Source organism: Homarus americanus, unplaced genomic scaffold (genome assembly GCF_018991925.1).
Source record: "Homarus americanus isolate GMGI-L3 unplaced genomic scaffold, GMGI_Hamer_2.0 scaffold18044, whole genome shotgun sequence".
NCBI classification, from domain to species: domain Eukaryota; kingdom Metazoa; phylum Arthropoda; class Malacostraca; order Decapoda; family Nephropidae; genus Homarus; species Homarus americanus.
In genome coordinates this window covers 821224-840555 of record NW_024746240.1, presented here as the reverse complement: position 1 = coordinate 840555, position 19332 = coordinate 821224, and the positions used below count along the sequence as shown (strand labels likewise).

Genomic DNA, 19332 nt, shown 5'->3' with positions numbered 1-19332 from the left:
TGTTGAGGGATGTGATAGTTACGAGGCGACATATTACTTGTTTCATAATTTACGTTAAAACCAAATCGTTAATTTTTTTTATCTCCTTTAAAGCAAATACGAATTTAAGTCATACCAAAATAGCGTCTCCTTTCCTGTAATTTTCACTGTATAATTTGTCTTTGCGTTACAAATTACAGCATCAGGACAACAGCAACCAAATTCTCAAGTTAGTTCCTTTAAAGTACTATGAAAGCTTAGAGAAATAGACTACAACCTGATCTTATTATTCCTTACCAACAAAGCTCTTAACTGATACTAATACCACAACATATGGCTGGCTAATGAGTTATTCCACGGTGTTTTTATTATGGAAAATCTGTATTAAATATTCATATCAACTAGTTAAGACGTATTGTAACTATTACTTTAAATTACGTATCAAATTACCCAATGACCTAACCTCATATATGTGGTTGGGTTATGAGGTACACAGGTCAATCAGTACTTTAGTGTGACCTTAGAAATGTGTGTGTCTGTGGGGGTGTAGGTGTTCGGGAAAGGTCAGTTATGAGACCCCCTGAGCTAATGATAAAGTGACGTAACATCTACCTAATGGATAAAATTAAGTCGACCTTGAACCTGGGCTGAAAGTTAAGCTTATTTGTGTATTCCTTTAAGGTAGACAATTTTTTTTTTTTGAAATTTATTTTTATTCATTTTATTCTATTATTTTTTTATTGATTCTGTGATTTTATTTTCTATTTTTCTTTTGGATTTTTTTTGCGTCAGTTTATCTCGGGGGTTGATTTGGTATCTATGTATGTATGTATGTATGTATGTATGTATGTATGTATGTATGTGTAGTGAAGGAGTACTGCAGGTTCAACAGCCATCAGTGCATACGTACACACTTACCAAACTAATGAAATAGAAAACAATAATGAAGATGACAGATGAAAGAATCTTAAACTTTCACTGCGGCAAACCTTCGAACTCAAGATGCCAGAGAAGATAATATGTCACCTTCATTTAAAAGACTGATAGACGTGCCTTTTAACCGCAGTTATTTAAATTAGTGATCGATTGTTAGTGCATACATAAAAGAGACGAGGCAAGCCGAGAATGACGTCGTTGGCGAAGTATTAATGGGACCCTCAAGCCTTCAAGGATGTTTGTAAACGAATTGTCATCATAATCATCTTCTGAGTTTGTTTTCATAATGGATCATAGCGCAAAGAGGCAAGAGTTGACTGATCTACCGCACTCTATAGTCTGTCCTTCTACCAACTTATCTGTCTCTGTCTATATCCCTGTTTCTCTGTTTATATCCCCGTTTCTGTCAATAATTCTGTTTCTCTGTCTATATCCCTGTTTCTCCGTCAATAATTCTGTTTCTCTGTTAATATTCCACTGTCTATATCTCTATTTCTTCCAATCACTGAGCATTCGAAATACAACAAAACTTTTAAGCTGGCTGGAGCAACACAAGGAACACACGTTGATGACATTCACCTATCTGTCGTTTGGCTGTGAAGGTTCCCTAGTTGTTTACACCGCCACTTGATCGTTCTGTCATGTAATACGGGAAAAAGACGGCGTGCAACATGAAAAGTCGATTAAGCAAATTCACTGATGTTTACGTAAAGAAATTTGTGCAATTGACAGTCAAGAATGTAAATAGAAAGTTATTTGATGACACGTGAGAGGATAGAAATCATGATACATCACTATTTTTTATATATATACTAAATAAATTGAAGGATTCTGACTGCAGTGCTATAGGGTTTAATAATCTGGGCTATTTAACTGTAGGATATCTGTTGACATAATTAACTAGCCTTAGCTGTTGAGAACCTTGAAACGTTTGATGTTAGTTGACGTAATCGATTTGTTTTTGAAAATATAGATCGGTGAGGGTTTTTTTTTAACATATACACAACATTGTTTATATACTCAACCAGGTTTACAAATGTGGTAATGGACGTATCTTACACACAGTAATCAACTAAGTTTTCACACATACATACCAAGCCTGCCACTATTCACCTCATCAGCCAGGTTCACAAATATCTATATACATGAGACGATTTTGTTTACCTATTCATTAACCAAGTGTTCTCTCTCTTTCCGACAGGTAAACGGGGAGCGAGTGCCTATGGAGGTGGCACTGCTCCTGAGGGTGGCACATATCCCACAGGTGGTGCGCCTTCTCGACTGGTTAGAGAGGGACGACTCCTTCCTTCTGATCCTAGAACGGCCTGATCCTTGCAAGGACCTGTATGATTACGTCACCGAACGGGGTCCCCTACCTGAACAAGAAGCTCGGGACCTCATGATACAGGTGTGTTTAAGAAAAGATCATCAGTACAGTATATGAGCACCAGCAACTAATCATGAGTAAGCAATAACTTGACTCAAAAGGTGATCATGCATTAATCAAGGTCATGATGAACTAAACAACAGGTAACAAGGAACAAGTCACTAACAGCTGTATATTTTTTTCATTATTTTCCATAGGTGGTGACGATGGTCTTGTCTTGCCACATGGCCGGGGTGATCCATCGGGACATTAAAGACGAGAATCTCCTCGTCACCACAGATAAACACGGGAGAGTCGCCCTTAAGCTCATAGACTTTGGCTCCGGGGCGTTCTTCGTCAGGGATAAAGTCTACACGGATTTTGAGGGTGAGTGTTGACGTTTTTCTAAAGTTTTGTATTGTCTGAGAGTTACAAGATGTGTTGTATTGGAGTTCAGATGTCGTTCAGGTTAGTTTAGGATATCTTAACTACATATCTGATTCATGGTCGTTGGAGATCCTTCAAGGTAATGTTGGGTCTGTGAGGCCAATAGGTTTGGTTATAATTGTTGTTGTAATGTAACACTGCAACCATTTTTACAAGCAAGGGGAGAAATGACATCGGTGAGTTACCATTGGAATAGGTAGTGCGACCAATTGTTATTTTACATATTAACAATCACTGGAACAGACACAGTGTGACCAACACATTACAACCAATAATCCCAGCAGTATTGCCAACTCCCGGTGTTCATAACTCGGGTACGCTAGAAACACTTGGAAACGCTTCTGGCAAAATTGTGTTTAAGACTCCACCATTACTACATGCTTGTGAGTGTGTGTTTGCTCCCAGGCGTTACTTAGTGTGCTTGTCTTTATTCTTTTGCTTGAGACTGCTTGTTGCGGACGCCGGATCATTCTGGCGTCAAGCTTAGCGAAGTGTCAGTGTGTGTGTGTGTGTGTGTGTGTACACGTACGTGCTGCGCGTGTTTGACAATACAAAAAAGAGTTCATAGTTGTATTTAAAATGCCTTTTGTATTTTTTTTTTGTGTGGGGGGGGGGGGGGGCTCTTGATTTTTCACCTGCCATAGATCGGTCGAGTGCGTTGGGTATTTTTTTCCTTGGTGAGTCATTTAGCTACAACTTCCGCCCTCTGGTGTGTGTGTGTGTTATTGCTGTAGCTGTTGCTGTTGTCCCAGCTCCTCCGGAAGTTATTATTATCATTAACAACCGTCACCACCACCACTACAACCACTCATACTTCCATCACTAGCCTTGCCACCACCACCATCATCTTGTTACTATGCGACAACTGACTTGGGGGGGGGTTAAGTCGGGCAATGACGTCATACCTGTCGTAATCGAGTTCGGTACCAGAATTTTGTCTTCAGTAGTTGACATCAGCAACTTACATTTTTTCCTTCCAAATTTACTTGTCTCTCTTGGGTTTTCTTCAATGTTTTTCTTCATGTTATAACCTGTAAGACTCCGTTTATTGGCACGATTCTCTACGTGGCGGGTGTGGGATATATAAACATTTGATGATGTCTACTTGTATATGCTTGTGTGTTAAAGATGGGTCTTAGATACAGGTACAGCAAGGTAAGGGAGGGAGGGAAGAAGAGGGTGGTTTGCATGTGTATCTAGTGTGATAACTCACATCCATGTATACTGGTTTATCACACACACACACACATCGTTAGGTCACCGTGTTTGGGGAGAAAGTATGTGACTGGGGAAGTGGTCAGACTGGGGAACCGCCGGCCCTAACTGAACCACTTACTTCGGTCAGCAACAGATTCGACTGAATAACACCTGTCAGTTTACTCAGTCGTCGATAGAGATGAGAGAAAAGACGTAAAATAGTACAAACACTTATAAATAATTTGATGTTAGTACCAGAGATTATTGTATAGTCTTTGCAGTGTGTGTGTGTGTGTGTGTGTGTATATATAAGTTCCTCATTCCATTGTTCTTTCGGGCACTCGCATATGATAACAAGCTTATAAAATTCCCTGTGTTATAAAAATGTGAAGTTGAATAACCGAATAACCACAGTGCGTTTTTGTGTGTACATGTGATCAATATTGTTTTGGTGGTGTTGTGAACCTGTTACTAGATGTGTGTGTGTATGTTTGTGTGCTTGTGTATTGTACTTCTGTCTGCGAAGGAGAGAGCGATTGGGATAAACTCCTTTCTGGGGGTGATTTTGAGATTAAGCAATGGTGATCTTTGTCAGCCTCCTTGAAACACACACACACACACACACACACACACACACCCACACACACACACACACTAACACCCACACACACACACACATGTCTGCTAAGTTTGGCCTGGAGTCGCTCACACTATTATCATCACTTGGGCTCACTTCTCAAGGCGTTCATTAACATTTATATTAATAGTACTCACTGCCTTGACTTCCACTCTTGGTATATGACGCAGTAAGTTTGGTTGTGATATATTATGTTCACTGCGGGTGGTTATGGTTATATATAGTGAGACGGGGGACGAGGAGCTTCACCCGTCAGTGGTAAGGTGGTCTCTCTCTCTCTCTCTCTCTCTATCTCTCTCTTTCTCTCTCTCTCTCTCTCTCTCAAAATTGTAAGAGTTACATGGTGTGTTGGCTGGCGGAGCTGTGTGTGTGTGTGTGTGTGTAGTTGTATACTTCTCATCCTTCACACTTCCTCAAATTCCCTCTCTCTCACCCCCTACCCCCCCCCCGTAAGGGGGGGGGGGAGGTAATGCCTAAGGAAGCCGAACAGGCGAACTTACAGACAGCAAAGACAAGTAGAGCGTGAAGGGACTGGCGGTGGTTACTGGTTATTGATGGGTTCCCGCACACACACACACACACACACACACACACACACACACTGTTCTTATCTGCTTCTTCGTAATTTTTCTTGTAACTCTTTATGCTTATTTTCTTATTTCCTTTTCTTCTTGGTATTCTTCCTTCTCCCTCATATTCTCTTTTTTTTCTGTTTTATGTTGGTCATTTTCATTTTAGTCTCATTCTTCTTCCTCTTCCGCCTCCTCTTTTTTTCCTCTCTGTTTCTCTCTCCCTCTCCTCCTTTTTATTCCTCATCTTCTTTCTCCTCCATCTCTTGTTTCTTCCTCTTTTTCCTCTGGCCGTTCTTTCTCCTCCTCTTCCGCTTCTCTCCCTCCTCTTCCTCGTCAGATTTCTGTCTCCACATAATCGTGCTTCAGTAAGACGGGCGTAAATGCGTAAGAGTGTTGTGACTTATGGCGTAAGTCGCTTGAGATAGTGGAGAGGATTTCATCAGCTCTTCTTAAGTGGTAAAGAGGATCTCACTCAAGGCACCAGGTCCTCTTTAAAGTCGTAATGAGAAAGAAGAGGTATTAAAATAGAAGAAGACGAAGAAGGAAGAGGAGGAGGGGGAGGTAAAAGAAAGACTTAGATAACGGTAGAAAAGGAACTGGAGATGGAAGAGAGAGAGAGAGAGATGATTTTTAGGGGGTAGATAGGTAGAGAAAGGGGAAAGGGTTGGGAAGCCAAATTAGTCCAATTAAACCCCTTTTGCCATTTAAAATCTCAACCCGTAGAGTTAGTTTGTTTATCTTTTGCCTCTGGGATGATTTTGTGGAATTTGTGACGTAAGACTTCCCCATTTTCTATTATTTTTCCTATTTACTATTTAGCATTATTTTTCCTATTTTCTCTTAAGACTTCTTATTATTTTCCTATTTTCTCGTAAGACTTCCCATTTTTTCTGTTTTCTTCATAATGTTTATCTCTCTCTCTCTCTCTCTCTCTCTACCACACTCGAACTGTAGTTATGTAATGTGCGAGTAAGTGATAGTACTGAGCGGGATAGAAGAACAAGTAAAGAATAAAGAAACAAATCGAATTCCTACGCCCAGATAAACAAACACACACACACACACACACACACACACACACACTCAGTGAGTCAGAGAAAAACCTGTTTTAGTCTTTCATGATATGTTTGTTTACGGATGTTTGTTTGTTTCCTTGTTTGATCCTGTTTGTGTGTGTGTGTTTGGAAAATGTAACTGTCATTTGTTATGGGATAGTTGTAAATTTTCGTGGAGAGAGAGAGAGAGAGAGAGAGAGAGAGAGAGTGCTGTATATTTGGTTCATAATTATTAAAGGACAAATTGAATGTGTTTTTCTGAGTTTATAATAACGTTCTTAACCCAGCTGGTGATTATAACTTATAGAGAGGAAAGACCAGCAATGATTTTATGTTATTGAATGTGAACTCGTGTGTGTGTGTGTGTGTGTGTGTAATTGAGTGAGATGTGTAGCATTAGGTGATGATGGTTAGAAAAGTCCTCGATTATATACAGAATACACTCAGGCTTAAGATTACGTGCTGTGTATTAATGTGACCGATTTCATTTAGGGTTAGATGGTATTGAAAAGACATCTCATTTGGATGTGGAGTTGAATAGCCTTTGGGTAACTTTCAGTAGGTTTAGACTATATTAAATAGGCTTCTGTAGTATGTCTTGGTGTGATCAGATTATTTATGGGCTACGTTGTCTTTTGGGGGGTAGGAGGGGGGTTTATATCCCCCCCCCCCCTCCTCGGGCTACTTTAATCTTCCTTACGTCTAGGGGCCTCCACTAATTGCTAAGGTAGGCTCCACAACCGGAAGTAATCACAGAGAGTAGCTGTACTCTCTCTCCTTCGTACCCACCCCGCTTTCCACCTTTCCCCCAATTCTTTCCCTGTTTCATCTTCTCTATTTTATACACTTACATTTTCCTTCTAAATTTATTTTCCCTCTTCCCATCTACCATCCCTCCTCCCCATTTAATGTTCCACTGCCTCTTATTTTTCTCCCATCCCCTTTCTTTATTCAGATAGCGCATTTCTTTATCTACTTCTTTCCTTCCACATTCTCGTGTTCCATCTTCGAGTCTCGTGTGTATTGACATTTCCACACCTATAATGTTATACAATTACGTTTGGGAATTTATAAAGTACAAGAAAAAATCACATATTTCAAGAATCACCAAATTGTGGTGAAAAAACAAAACAAACAAAAGTAAACGATCGTAACTATAATCACAGCTGTTTAGTGTTAGTGCCACTGCCGCCGCTCAGATGCCATCGTCGACCTACTTGCCGCAGCGGCATTTCATGTGACGCACCACCTGGCGGCAAGGTGCGGCGGCGTTGGTTGTTGTGATGAGCTGGCGGGTTGTGGTGAGTTAGGGAGGGTGTGGTGTGTATGTGTGTATAGTGTTGGTGATGATGTTTATGGTTGGACTGAACTAACACACAAAATAAATCCCTTTGCTGTATAAAAAAGAAGAAGGTCTAAGGAGGGATTAGTATCTACATCTTGGCTGGCTGAGGCGGCAACAGCTGTGTTGCTGTGTCAGATGCCCACCACCACAGGCTCATGGCACTGCTCCTGCTGCCCTTCATAGTCCTCCGCGCCACGAATCCAGGGCAAGGTGAACGTGGTTGTGTGTGGCACCGTAGGACTTGGCGGTGAGGGAGGACGGAGGAGGTAGTGAGGGTGGTGGTGAGGGAGGACGGAGGAGGTAGTGAGGGTGGCGGTGAGGGAGGTCGGAGGAGGTAGTGAGGGAGGACGGAGGAGGAGGGAGGGTGGTGGTGAGGGAGGACGGTGGAGGAGTGAGGGTGGCGGTGAGGGAGGACGGAGGAGGTAGTGAGGGTGGTGGTGAGGGAGGACGGAGGAGGTAGTGAGGGTGGCGGTGAGGGAGGTGAGGAGGTAGTGAGGGTGGTGGTGGTGAGGGAGGACGGAGGAGAGGAGGGTGGTGGACGGAGGAGGTAGGAGAGGGAGGACGGAGGAGGTAGTGAGGGTGGTGAGGGTGGCGGTGAGGGAGGACGGAGGAGGTAGTGAGGGTGGCGGTGAGGGAGGACGGAGGAGGTAGTGAGGGTGGTGGTGAGGGAGGATGGAGGAGGTAGTGAGGATGGTGGTGAGGGAGGAGATAGTAGAGTTGATGGTGAAGCTTAAGTGACTGGGTGGTGGTGGTGGGGAAAGTGATGTTGGAGAAGGTAGGAAAAGAACATTTGGTTGTGATGGCACTAGCGGCGAGAAGTTTTCCTCTCACTGTCGATTCCAAGATTTATTTATATAGTTATGATTTGCCAGGTGTAATTAGTAGACAGGTGAGTGAGTGAGAGAGGGAGGAAAGAGTGCGAGTGTAATGCTCTTCCAATCTCGCCTCTGTCCCTCCCACCTCTCTTCCCCTCCTCTGATCTCTCCTTCCTCTCTCTTCGCTCTCCTTCCTCTCTCCCTCCCACCTCTCTTCCCCTCCTCCTCGCTCTCCTTCCTCTCTCCATCCACCATTATTTTTTGTCGATGGTTACAGGAATATCCATTTTTTTTCGCTCTAGGGCGGTGGTGGAGGGCGGTGGTGGAGGGTGGGTGGCGGAGGGTGGGTGGTAGAGGGTGGGTGGTGGAGGGTGGGTGGCGGTCTTCCTGTTGATAGTGTAAGATTGGGGGTACCTGGCAGGAGGAACTATGGCGACTGATAGAAACTTGTTGCAACATTTATCTCAAGGCAGTATCACATTTCCGTCTCCGTTCATATTGTTTGTGAAGTAACAAGGCAAAAATTATTCTTTCTTATCTTATAAACTTGCTCGGGTTTATAGCGTCGAGTCTGAATTTGAGAGAGAGAGAGAGAGAGAGAGACCCTTCAGTGATTCATACAAGGACACAGCTGCTGATTAAGAATTCGTGGTCTATAGTGGGGAATCCCCGAGGACCACCAAGAGGGGATCTCTCGTCATGAATAATTCTTGTCTAAAACTTGTTCTGACACGTCCATGGCTTGTAAATTTTGGGGTGTGGGAGATTTAATTTAATCTCTTCTTGTGGACAGGTTACTGAGGGATGGCTCTCAGTTTATTTATTTTTATTTGTTTTGTATGATGTTGTGAAGGATGAACATGTGTGTGTGTGTGTGTCATGCTTTTTTCTTACTTGGCTGTAAGCAAATAAGCGATTATGTGTGTGGAAAATTAACCATTTGTTTTCTCTTCTGCAGGAACAAAGGTGTACTCCCCTCCAGAGTGGATCATACACAACCAGTACCAGGGGGTCCCGGCCACTGTGTGGTCCTTAGGCATCCTGCTGTACGACTTGGTGTTCGGGGACATCCCCTTCGAGTACGAGGAACAGATCGTGTCGGCCAGGCTACAGTTCCGGCTGCCAGTCTCCGATGAGTGCCAGAGACTCATTCGGTGGTGCCTGCAGGTGCAGCCGGGTGACCGTCCCTCCTTGGAGCAAATTCTACAGCATCCGTGGTTCATGCTCCGGTCCAAGGACGCTCTTACACGGTCTATCTCCACCCGCAGCGCCCCCGCCGCCACGCCTTCCTCTCTGGCCGCCCACAGCGCCACCTCGCCCGTAGGCTCTCTGGGGTCAGTCGGGTCCTCGCACAGCTCTGGGTCTCTCCCGCCCACTCCTCGGCCGCAGGATAGACTCGAGTTTAGCTCCACGTCCTCCCAAGGCAGTCATGCAACGACGTTGTGACGCCAGCGACGGCTAACCGCTACTACCTAGTTCACGCCCGTGCCCTCATGAACCACGTCGCCACCGTTACCCGCGACCAACATCCCCGTCAAGAGATGAAAAATTTGGCGTGGGTGGCAATGGGTGCCCAGGAGAGGGCACCTGTGACCAAACCAGGGCGTGGAGGTGAGTGAGGGCACGGCTTAGTACCCAGCATCAGTGCCCAACTACCAAAGCCCTGTCGTCGTCATCGTAGTGAGTCATCTTGTATATAGCTTCATCACCCATCACCCTCTTCACCTGCATCATTGTCCTCCCGGGATTTGTTTATAAATCAGTTTCCCCATCGTGGCCTCTCAGTCGCCATAAGGACAACTACATTCTTATTTTTTAGTCATATTTATACTGTGTCCCTCTGTAGTGCATTTAGAGACGACTATGGTTTCTCCGTGAGGCACCGCCACACTCACTATTGTGATGACCAGTGAACACATCCTGGTGAAGATATCGCCTCAGCGACAGGTCAGGCGAGGTCATATTTCCTTAAAATTTGCAAAGGGAAAAAGTCTGACCTTAAGTTACTTGTCGATGACCTCTGACCCCTCAGCACTCTGGTAACTCTTTAGTGCTAGTTCCTCTGCTGCTCCTCACCCCTTTGTCTCCCCAGTGACACGGCCTTTCCTCTCTGTCTTACCTTACATCCTGAGTATTTCGAACCTCCCCTCCCCTACGTCATCCTGAACGTCGCACACGCTATTACTACCACATAGGCTACACCAGGAGCCTTCCTTGATGGTAGAGTCTTTGTGCACAACTGAGACTCTCCCAGAGGATCGGCGACCCATCCACTCAAGCCAACAGTCTTCTTCTTCCTCTTCTCTCACCTACTTACGTCCATGTCCTCCTACTTCTCCTCAGTTCCTTGTGTCCCCTTGTTCCACTTGCCTTCCTTCAGCCCTTACATTCCAGAGATGAACTTCTAGTACCCATAATTTGTTGGGTGTACATATTAATTTTAGTCGCATTGCCTGCTTTTTGTAGAATATGGAACTTTTATTTATTATATTTATTGATCGGCTAAGCCTCATTGGTGACCGGGAGATGTACTAGATATGGGAAGGACGAGAAATTATATTTTTGTTCACACATTCTTCTTTTTGCTTTTATTTTTGTAACTGATAATTCAACTTCCCAAATCTACTAAGCCGGCACGATAATCTTATCCATTGGTGCTATAAATAATCCGCTGAACATATTATTGATAATGTATTCGATATTTCGAAGTGATCTTTTCTTAGGCTCTGCGAGTCATGGAATTATCGTATAGAATACTATTTTTCCCCCTTTTTCTGTTTTATGTCGCCGTGAATGATATTTATCATTACACGTCTCTTTTCCCTCTATTGGTACATTTTTGTTTATAGAGGAAATGCTGACGTCAGCAATATGGTCTCTGTAAGTGTTTATCGTGCGCTGGGGGAAGGGGTCGCTCACGGCTCCTCAGATTAACATTTTGAACATTTGTGTATCGCCTTTCATCGGCGATATGTGTTCATCAAAATGAAAATTTGCTCTTCAAGGTTCGAGTAATATTAATCAAAATAATCCTAAAGCCTAGCAGAGATACACCAGTGTAATGCATATTGCAGTATTAAAGTACCAAGGAGAGAGAGTGACCATCACGCCGTGGACGCCTTGTGCCTCCCGCTCCACCTCCAAAAGGATATTTCCTTCGCATATAATACATTCTAAGTCAACCTTTAGCCTCGCTGTGCGCCCGCCAGGTGCATCAGTATATCGTATTTATGTTGTAATATAAAACAGTGCATAAAATTGGAACTTATTGTTGGGTATACACTAATGTATACGTCCAACTTGTCAAGTTCTTCAAGTAAACTTCTTATTTCCAGTATGGTTATCGCATTGAAGGTAATGCCTCGTTCCTCTTTCCTTAACGACCCTCTAAAACAATTCTCTTCTACACGAGTTCCTGTGCTGTATAAAGCTTCTTGTTTATTATTTTTACTAAGGCAGCTATGTATTGCGACGAGACCAAAGAAGTCTGCACCTATGTTAGTCTCTGACCTAGAGGTCATTTTACCATTGTGTCAACAATGTTACAAATACGTCTACGGCCACGGCACTAAACAAGGGTCACTCTGGGAATAATCTTGTCCAATGATTGTGTTGCTTCTCGAGTGTCATAAGAACACATGAACAATTTGTAGGTTGGTAACGAATTATGGTGATCCGCTTAAGTCATGGTGTAGGTAGTGAGCCGCGTGATCCTGTAGACTGTACCTGTAGCTCGTCCACGCTGTAGCACGGCAGCCAAAAAATTTTATTGTTAAATGTAATAAACTGTTTAATTAACATGACGAGGGGATGATTCTCTGGAAAGATCTGATGCTTTATTGAGTGCGTTTATTTTTTCGTGTTTTTCCAAGGATCTTAACCACCTGCCTCGTATATACGCCGACAGCACAGCCAGCTTTACAGGCACGTAGTGTGTCGTTTAGGGGAGGGTTAAGGGGAAGTGACCCTTAAAACCCCCTAATAGACCTTGCCTTTTCGAGATAGAATAAGTAAAAAAAAATAAACGAGTTCTGGGTGAGCTCTCTCAAGAGTGCCTCACGCCAGCCACGATGACTGCGGTGACTTTGTGATAGCACACAATTAACCGATAGACCCACACTAATAACACTAGTATGTTTCTCAAGGTTATAGAGTTCTGTGTTGCAGCTTTTTCCTTTATTATTTTTCCCTTAGTAATGCAGGCTGACTTCACTCGCTTCTCCTAGATGATACACAGTTATAAAGCAAGACAGACAACGTCAAGGCTTGCAAATTTATTTTATTTTATTTATTTTTTTTTTTTTATTAATTAAGACTGAAGGCATTCTGTTCCTTACTCCAAACCTATTTCAGAAATCTCTCACCTACATTACAACAATAATCCTCCCCTGCTTCTCATGTTAAAGGGAAAAATTCAGAAGCAACTGATGAAACAATGCAAGTCAAGTCTGTATAGGATCATTTTCTCTCTTGTATGTGGGGGACGACACACCTTTAAATACATGGTAGGTCTTACAAGCATTATCCAGGCTCTTACGCTTGGAATCATTAAGGAATTTTTCCACGCATGGCTTTCAGTGATCATTCGTTCTTAGGGGAATTACGACCACATAACCCGAGCCAGTTGTCGTACCATACGCGTCTGAGGCCCCTTGCTAGTTTATTGGTGTGTGTTATATAACAAACTTTTCAAAAAAAAATGTGATGGCTAATGAAGAAGGTAGTGTTTGTAATGGCGCGATGATCCGTGTATTTAAACAGTTGTCTAGTCTCCACATGTCGTGTTTGTCCCCAAGACCTGGCAGAGAAGTGTATCAAGCTTGTTCTTGAGTATTTATACAGGAAAAACAATGTAGTGTTATAAATGAGTATAATAGAGGTGTGCCGCTAACTTTATCCGACCTGTATATCACCTGTAATGTTATCAAATATAATCAGAGACCGGATGTGTAGCCACCTGTAATTTTCTTTGAACCTAAGTGTGTAATCATTGCCAAAAAAGTTGAATATGGAAGATATACTATACTAATATATATATATATATATATATATATATATATATATATATATATATATATATATATATATATATATATATATATATATATATATATATATACATATATATATATACAATATGATAATGATACCCGGTGTTAAATCTATCACGAGATGTTAAAAAAAATTTCTACTCATTTCTCGATGCAGATCTGATTTGCTTCTAAGATCAATGATATACATTTTGTAAAGGAATGTTTTGCGAACTGAAATAAAAATTAAACGATATCAAGCAATCATATCAAAGTTCCTTTTCCACAGTGGTTAAGTACAGGTCAGACTATGGGAGCAACAGCTAGGGGTCATATTGCCACAGGGTGTATGAAGAGTGTCCACCTAATGAGCATCTCTCTAATGTGATCTATCTTCCCAACACCACGTTCCACATACTTCACATCAACATTTTTATTTATGTGAGATTTTCCCGAATTATTGCTTTCATTTTATTGATTTTTTTATTGTCAATGAATTGCTTATATATTCAGTGACGAGAGAAAGAGAGAGAGAGCAATATACAGACCCCTGAGCCTTGTAGCATCCGTGTGTGATGAATATTTATGTATGATTAATAATATTATCCAAGAGTTCTGAGTAGTGTGAGTACCACAGTATTACAGTGACCAGCTTAGTGACTCTGACACGTATATTCACATAACGAGTAAAATCTCATTTTCTCTTATGTAAATTACATTATATTCTAGTGACATGTAAATGTTTTATTGTGTTCCTATTTAACATGTATATTTAAGATGTGTTTTTTTTTTATATATCTTAAACGTAAGTGGTTTTTTTTATGTCAAAACTCGTGAAATGAACTTCTGTTGAGGTAGTCTTAGCAGCGTCAGAGGCACTAACCCCGTCACACATACTCAGTGATATTATCAATGAGACTGGTGAGGTAGCGATCTGTACTGCCGACACGTCTATCTACTGTACTGTGTTATAGTATGTCGGGGACCACAACACCATGGCGGCAGTAGGAGAAAAAAACAATCTACAAGGTCTGATAATATGACTGACCGACTCTGATTTATCCATTGTTTAGAACTCTTGTATTTTATTTATTGATGGAGTATAAATAATATGCCTGAAAATAAAAACCGTGTTTGTAAGAAAAATATTTTTGTAAAAAATATTGAAAATTCATGTGTAATGATTAAATTTTTAAGTTTGAAGCTAATATTGTGTCTTTTTACCAACCCTTATTACTTTGAGATAGTTAGGTAAAGAAAACACGGCGTATGAAATAATGGCGATAAAACACCATGTATAAAACACATATTGATGATGTTATAGATGAAACAAGGTGACATACAAATAAATATTAAAGATAAGATGTATATAATAATGATAATACCTGAACAAAATTAACAACACACATACAGAAAAAATAATAATATATAAACTTAGAAAAAAAATTAATATGTTGATTATAAAATTAGCATACACAAAAAAAGATTAATAATGAGAAAATGAAATCAAACAAAGTCAAAGGACAAAGATAAATGAAAAAAACAGGAATAAAATAAGATATTACCCTTAACTAAACATAACAGAAGGAGTCATAATGAAGCAAATAAACAAATAATGTAAATAAATGTTAAAGAAAGATGATTATAAAATTAAGCAAAACAGATACTTATAATAAAAAATAAAACAATGCTAGTAAGAAGTTCAACAATGAAAATGTGGAATATAAACGAAACCTTATGGAAAAACAGTAATCTGAAACAACAACAATTATAATAAACAGATCAAAACTGATATTTTATTCCTCAAGCATTAATTTTGTTCAATTTAAAAATAACTAAAGCCCAACAAACAGATCAAAACTGAATATAAGAAACCAAAGAACTCATGACCAACGTGATGTAAACATGTAAATAAAAGCAAGTTTCCTAACATCAACTTAACCTCTAAGTCCACAGGTAAGGACCGTCTAAGAGAGGTAGGTTATTAGACTACTGGCGTCCCCATTGACAGGTAAAGCAACTATTAACGGCATTATGTAAGACTTAAAGGACCTGTTAACGGAGATTATAAAGGTACAATAAATTAAAGGAAATACTAGAAGCAGATTTGAAACCGACTGGAGATTCTTCCACTTCCCTTCCTTGCCTTCTCCACCAACCTCTCCTCCACTTCTTCTATATCCCCTCCCTTCACCTCCACTTCCCCGTTTCCTTCTCTTCCCACATAATATCTCTCCTCATCATTATCACCCCCTCTTCTACCTCTTCCATTCCCCAAACTTTTCGTCTCTCTCTCTCTCTCCACCAATCTCTTTCCCCTATACTTCTCAAAACTCTTCCTCTCCCTCATTCCAAACTCTTTCTCTCCCTCCTCCCCTCTTTCCTGACGCCTCCTCCCCCTTACTTCACCCCCACCCCCCACCAAGGAGTTAACAATAGCTAGGCTTAAAAAAAAAAAAAAACCCTCTTCAGTACTGCCACTACGGCCCATTGTATACTTGCTATCACCTCCCCCTCTCCTCTCCCTCCCCTACCTCTCCTCTCCCCTTCCTCTCCCACACTCTCTCTATATTCCCCACCATCTCTGCCTTCGCTATAACCCAAACTCGTGGGTCTGTGTCTCATAACTCAGCCCCTTGTATGCGTTATCTTTAAGGTAATTAGGCTCAAATTTCTCTCGGTGTAGAGTTGAATTTTTTTTTTTTAATTATTTCCCTCTCGCGTTCACCCTGTTTTTTATCACCTCCTCGTAATTCCCATCTGTGTTTATTATCTCTCTCTCTCTCTCTCTCTCTTATTTCCGTTATTAATTTGATTTTACCCCAGGCTTCGGATCTTTTGGTTAATTAATCTCTATTTTTATTCTTTCTTCTTTCAGTTTTCGTGATTCTCAGCTTTCGTTATTCTCAGCTTTCGTTATTCTCAGCTTTCGTTATTCTCAGCTTTCGTTATTCTCAGCTTTCGTTATTCTCAGTTTTCGTTATTCTCAGCTTTCGTTATTCTCAGCTTTCGTTATTCTCAGTTTTCGTTACTCTCAGCTTTCGTTATTCTCAGCTTTCGTTATTCTCAGCATAAGGTGATTCATCTCTCAGCTCTGTGTAGTCGACATATGGTAGACCTCAATAAAACAAATAATAACATTACCGTAAATAACTGAATGGTATCGTTAACTCGGATATATTATTGTAAGTTCACGCACCATATGTCTGCCGTGTCGTAAACTGATCCCACGTGTCTTAATCTCACCACATGTCACCATAGTAGCATTGGGTTCACTATCAAATCGTTATTATGATCGTGTTGTTGGTTCAGCCTACAGTAGGGTGTCTTAAGCTTACACGAGAGGAAGAAAAGTTTAGAAAATAGTTGTTAATCATTTGAGAATTAACACAGTCGATTTATTTCAAGGGAAGAGACAGACTATCTTTCCACTCACTCCTCTTTTCCCCTCCTTTCCCTCCCCCTATTCCATTAGCCTCCCCTCCCCTCCTCTGTCGTCCCCATTATTTCCCCTCCCATAGTCCTCCCTTCCTTACTGTCTCCCCATTCATTCCATATCCCTTTAATCTACCCGCTCCCTCTGCCTTGTAATCTCACATTCCTCACTTCTCTTTTATCCCTCATTTTCTATAACTCCTCCTCTTCACTATCTTCCATTCATCAACCCATAACCCTCCTCTCTCTCCTCACTGTAATGCTGTACACACCTGCATGATTGTATTTAATAAGTCTTGGCCGTGTTTGTATTCACTTTATATAAGTACACTACCCCTAATTTTCCCCTCTCTCCCCTCATCTAACCCCTTCTCTCCCCTCAACTGTCCCCTTCTCTCCCCTCATCTAACCCCTTCTCTCCCCTCATCTATCCCCTTCTCTCCCCTCATCTATCCCCTGAAGGTAGGGTAATCTCTCTCATTCTCTTCCCTCACTTACTGTAACACATTACCATGATAGATAAACAATTATAATAACTTCACCTATTGTATTCGTTGACGTTATGATGATGTTATTGCTGCGCCTCAACCACTAATGCCTTCAATAGCATAACAAGACTAGTTATCACACTAGTCCATAATAATGAGAGATCAAACTCCTATTTATAACTATTTATCCATATATGTGATTAATTGAATAAAGAATAAATAAAGTACATAAGTAATTAAATAGCCAAAACAAGTGGTGAAAATAGATAGATGAATATTTTACTTCAGGTTTTTTTTTTTCAGCATCAGCCCAGGGAAGTGGGTGAGGTGAGGTGGGGTGAGGTGGGAGGGGGGGGTTAGGTGGGTGGGTTAGGTGGGTGGGTGGGTGTGATAGGTGGGGTATATTTACAGTGTGCGGCCTCAGACAAACCCACAATCAGCTCCCCCGCCGCTGACTCGACCCGAAATGATCAAGTATCTGGCGTCGTAGCAAACAGGACCTGAATCCTCAATGACTTCCACACTATTTATTTATTTGTTTAAAGTAACTGGAGATGTGAAAACTTAGCTACCTGATTTTCTTCATTAATTGGTCTTAGGGTCTCTCAAACGCTTGCATATCTAATTACCTTGATCAAACCACGATACAAACACAATCGTCAAACTGGCGTCGAAATTGCTTTGAGATTCTACTATAAATTATGAACGTAATGGAGAAAAAATAATTGACTTGTGAGCCTCATTTAATCCAGCCGCAAATCTTTCTTTTACAGACTGGTCATCGACGTGGACAAGCGTGTTACTAATCACGTGTATTCTAACAAGTCACCCAGCTGTCTAACTTGAAGATTCCAGCTGCTGTCCACGAAGTCACCCAGCTGTCATATATAATCCCAGGTGTTGCTGATCACTAATGGAGGAGAGAGAGAGAGAGAGAGACAGACAGAGAGAGAGAGAGAGAGAGAGAGAGAGAGAGAGAGAGAGAGAGAGAGAGAGAGAGAGAGAGAGAGAGAGAGAGAGAGAGAGAGAGAGAGAGACGTATACGTGTGTGTGTGTGTGTAGTGAGTCTCGGTCTACTGAGGACGATGGACAGGAGAGTGAAGGGTGAGGGCAGGTGTGGAAAAAGTGTGGCACTCAAGGGTGGCACTGAAGAGTTGGTCGAGTGCCTTATCTTGTTTTCGCTATTCATGACTTTATTTTCCTCTCTGTTTCTTTACGTTTTTTTTCATTTATGGTGTATACATTCTAGTGTTCGTGTGTGTGTATTGTACCGTGTATGTACTTTAATTCTCGTTGTTCTGTGTACGTTACTGTAGTTGTATTGCCTGTGTGTATGTATAAAGGTGGTGCTCCCTGCACGCGCACACACACACACACACACACACACACACACACACACACACACACACACACACACACACACACACACACACACACACACACACGTAACACACACATTTATTGAACAGTCTCCAAACTGGGCCACCAACAACCACACGTCACCATCAACCATACCAAGACCATGGTTATGCGCATCAACCTCCTCCGACATTGTCCCACTTCCTTCCATTACTTCCTAGGTCCCAACACACTCCAGGTTGTAGATTCCACTAAGCTCCTCGGCGTCACCATAGACAACAAACTAAGTTGGAAACCACATGTCAGTGAAGTTGTCAAATCCTCCAGTTTCCGTCTCCACCTCCTCGGCCGACTCAAGTCCCTCGAAGTTCCTGCACCCGAGCTCCTCAGTGTTTACTCAACATTCATACTTCCCAAGCTCACCTATGCCTTCCCTACCTGGTCTTCCTCCCCAAATGCCACACAACGTAAACACCTAGAAAAAGTGCAAAAGAGAGCATGCAAGATTATTCTCTCCCCTTCCTACTCCACATATCAAGAAGCGCTGAACACACTGACCCTCTCGGCTCTCAATGACCATCACCACGACCTCATCTGCAAATTTGGTGAGAATCTTCTGCACCATCCTCGACACCGGCTCCTACTACCACCTGAGATCCCTCGCCCGAGAA

The 19332-nt window shown here is 41.7% G+C and overlaps 1 protein-coding gene across 1 annotated transcript in view; it reads left to right on the top strand.

The window, feature by feature from the left end:
* Nucleotides 1-14587, top strand: part of LOC121879184 (serine/threonine-protein kinase pim-3-like) — a 28844-nt gene extending 14257 nt beyond the window's left edge. Inside the window, exons 3-5 of the mRNA XM_042385781.1 lie at nt 2117-2323; nt 2500-2668; nt 9308-14587. Coding sequence (XP_042241715.1) covers nt 2117-2323; nt 2500-2668; nt 9308-9795 — 864 coding nt within the window. The 3' untranslated portion in view covers nt 9796-14587. The remainder of the gene's footprint in view (nt 1-2116; nt 2324-2499; nt 2669-9307) is intronic.
* Nucleotides 14588-19332: the final 4745 nt, after the last annotated feature.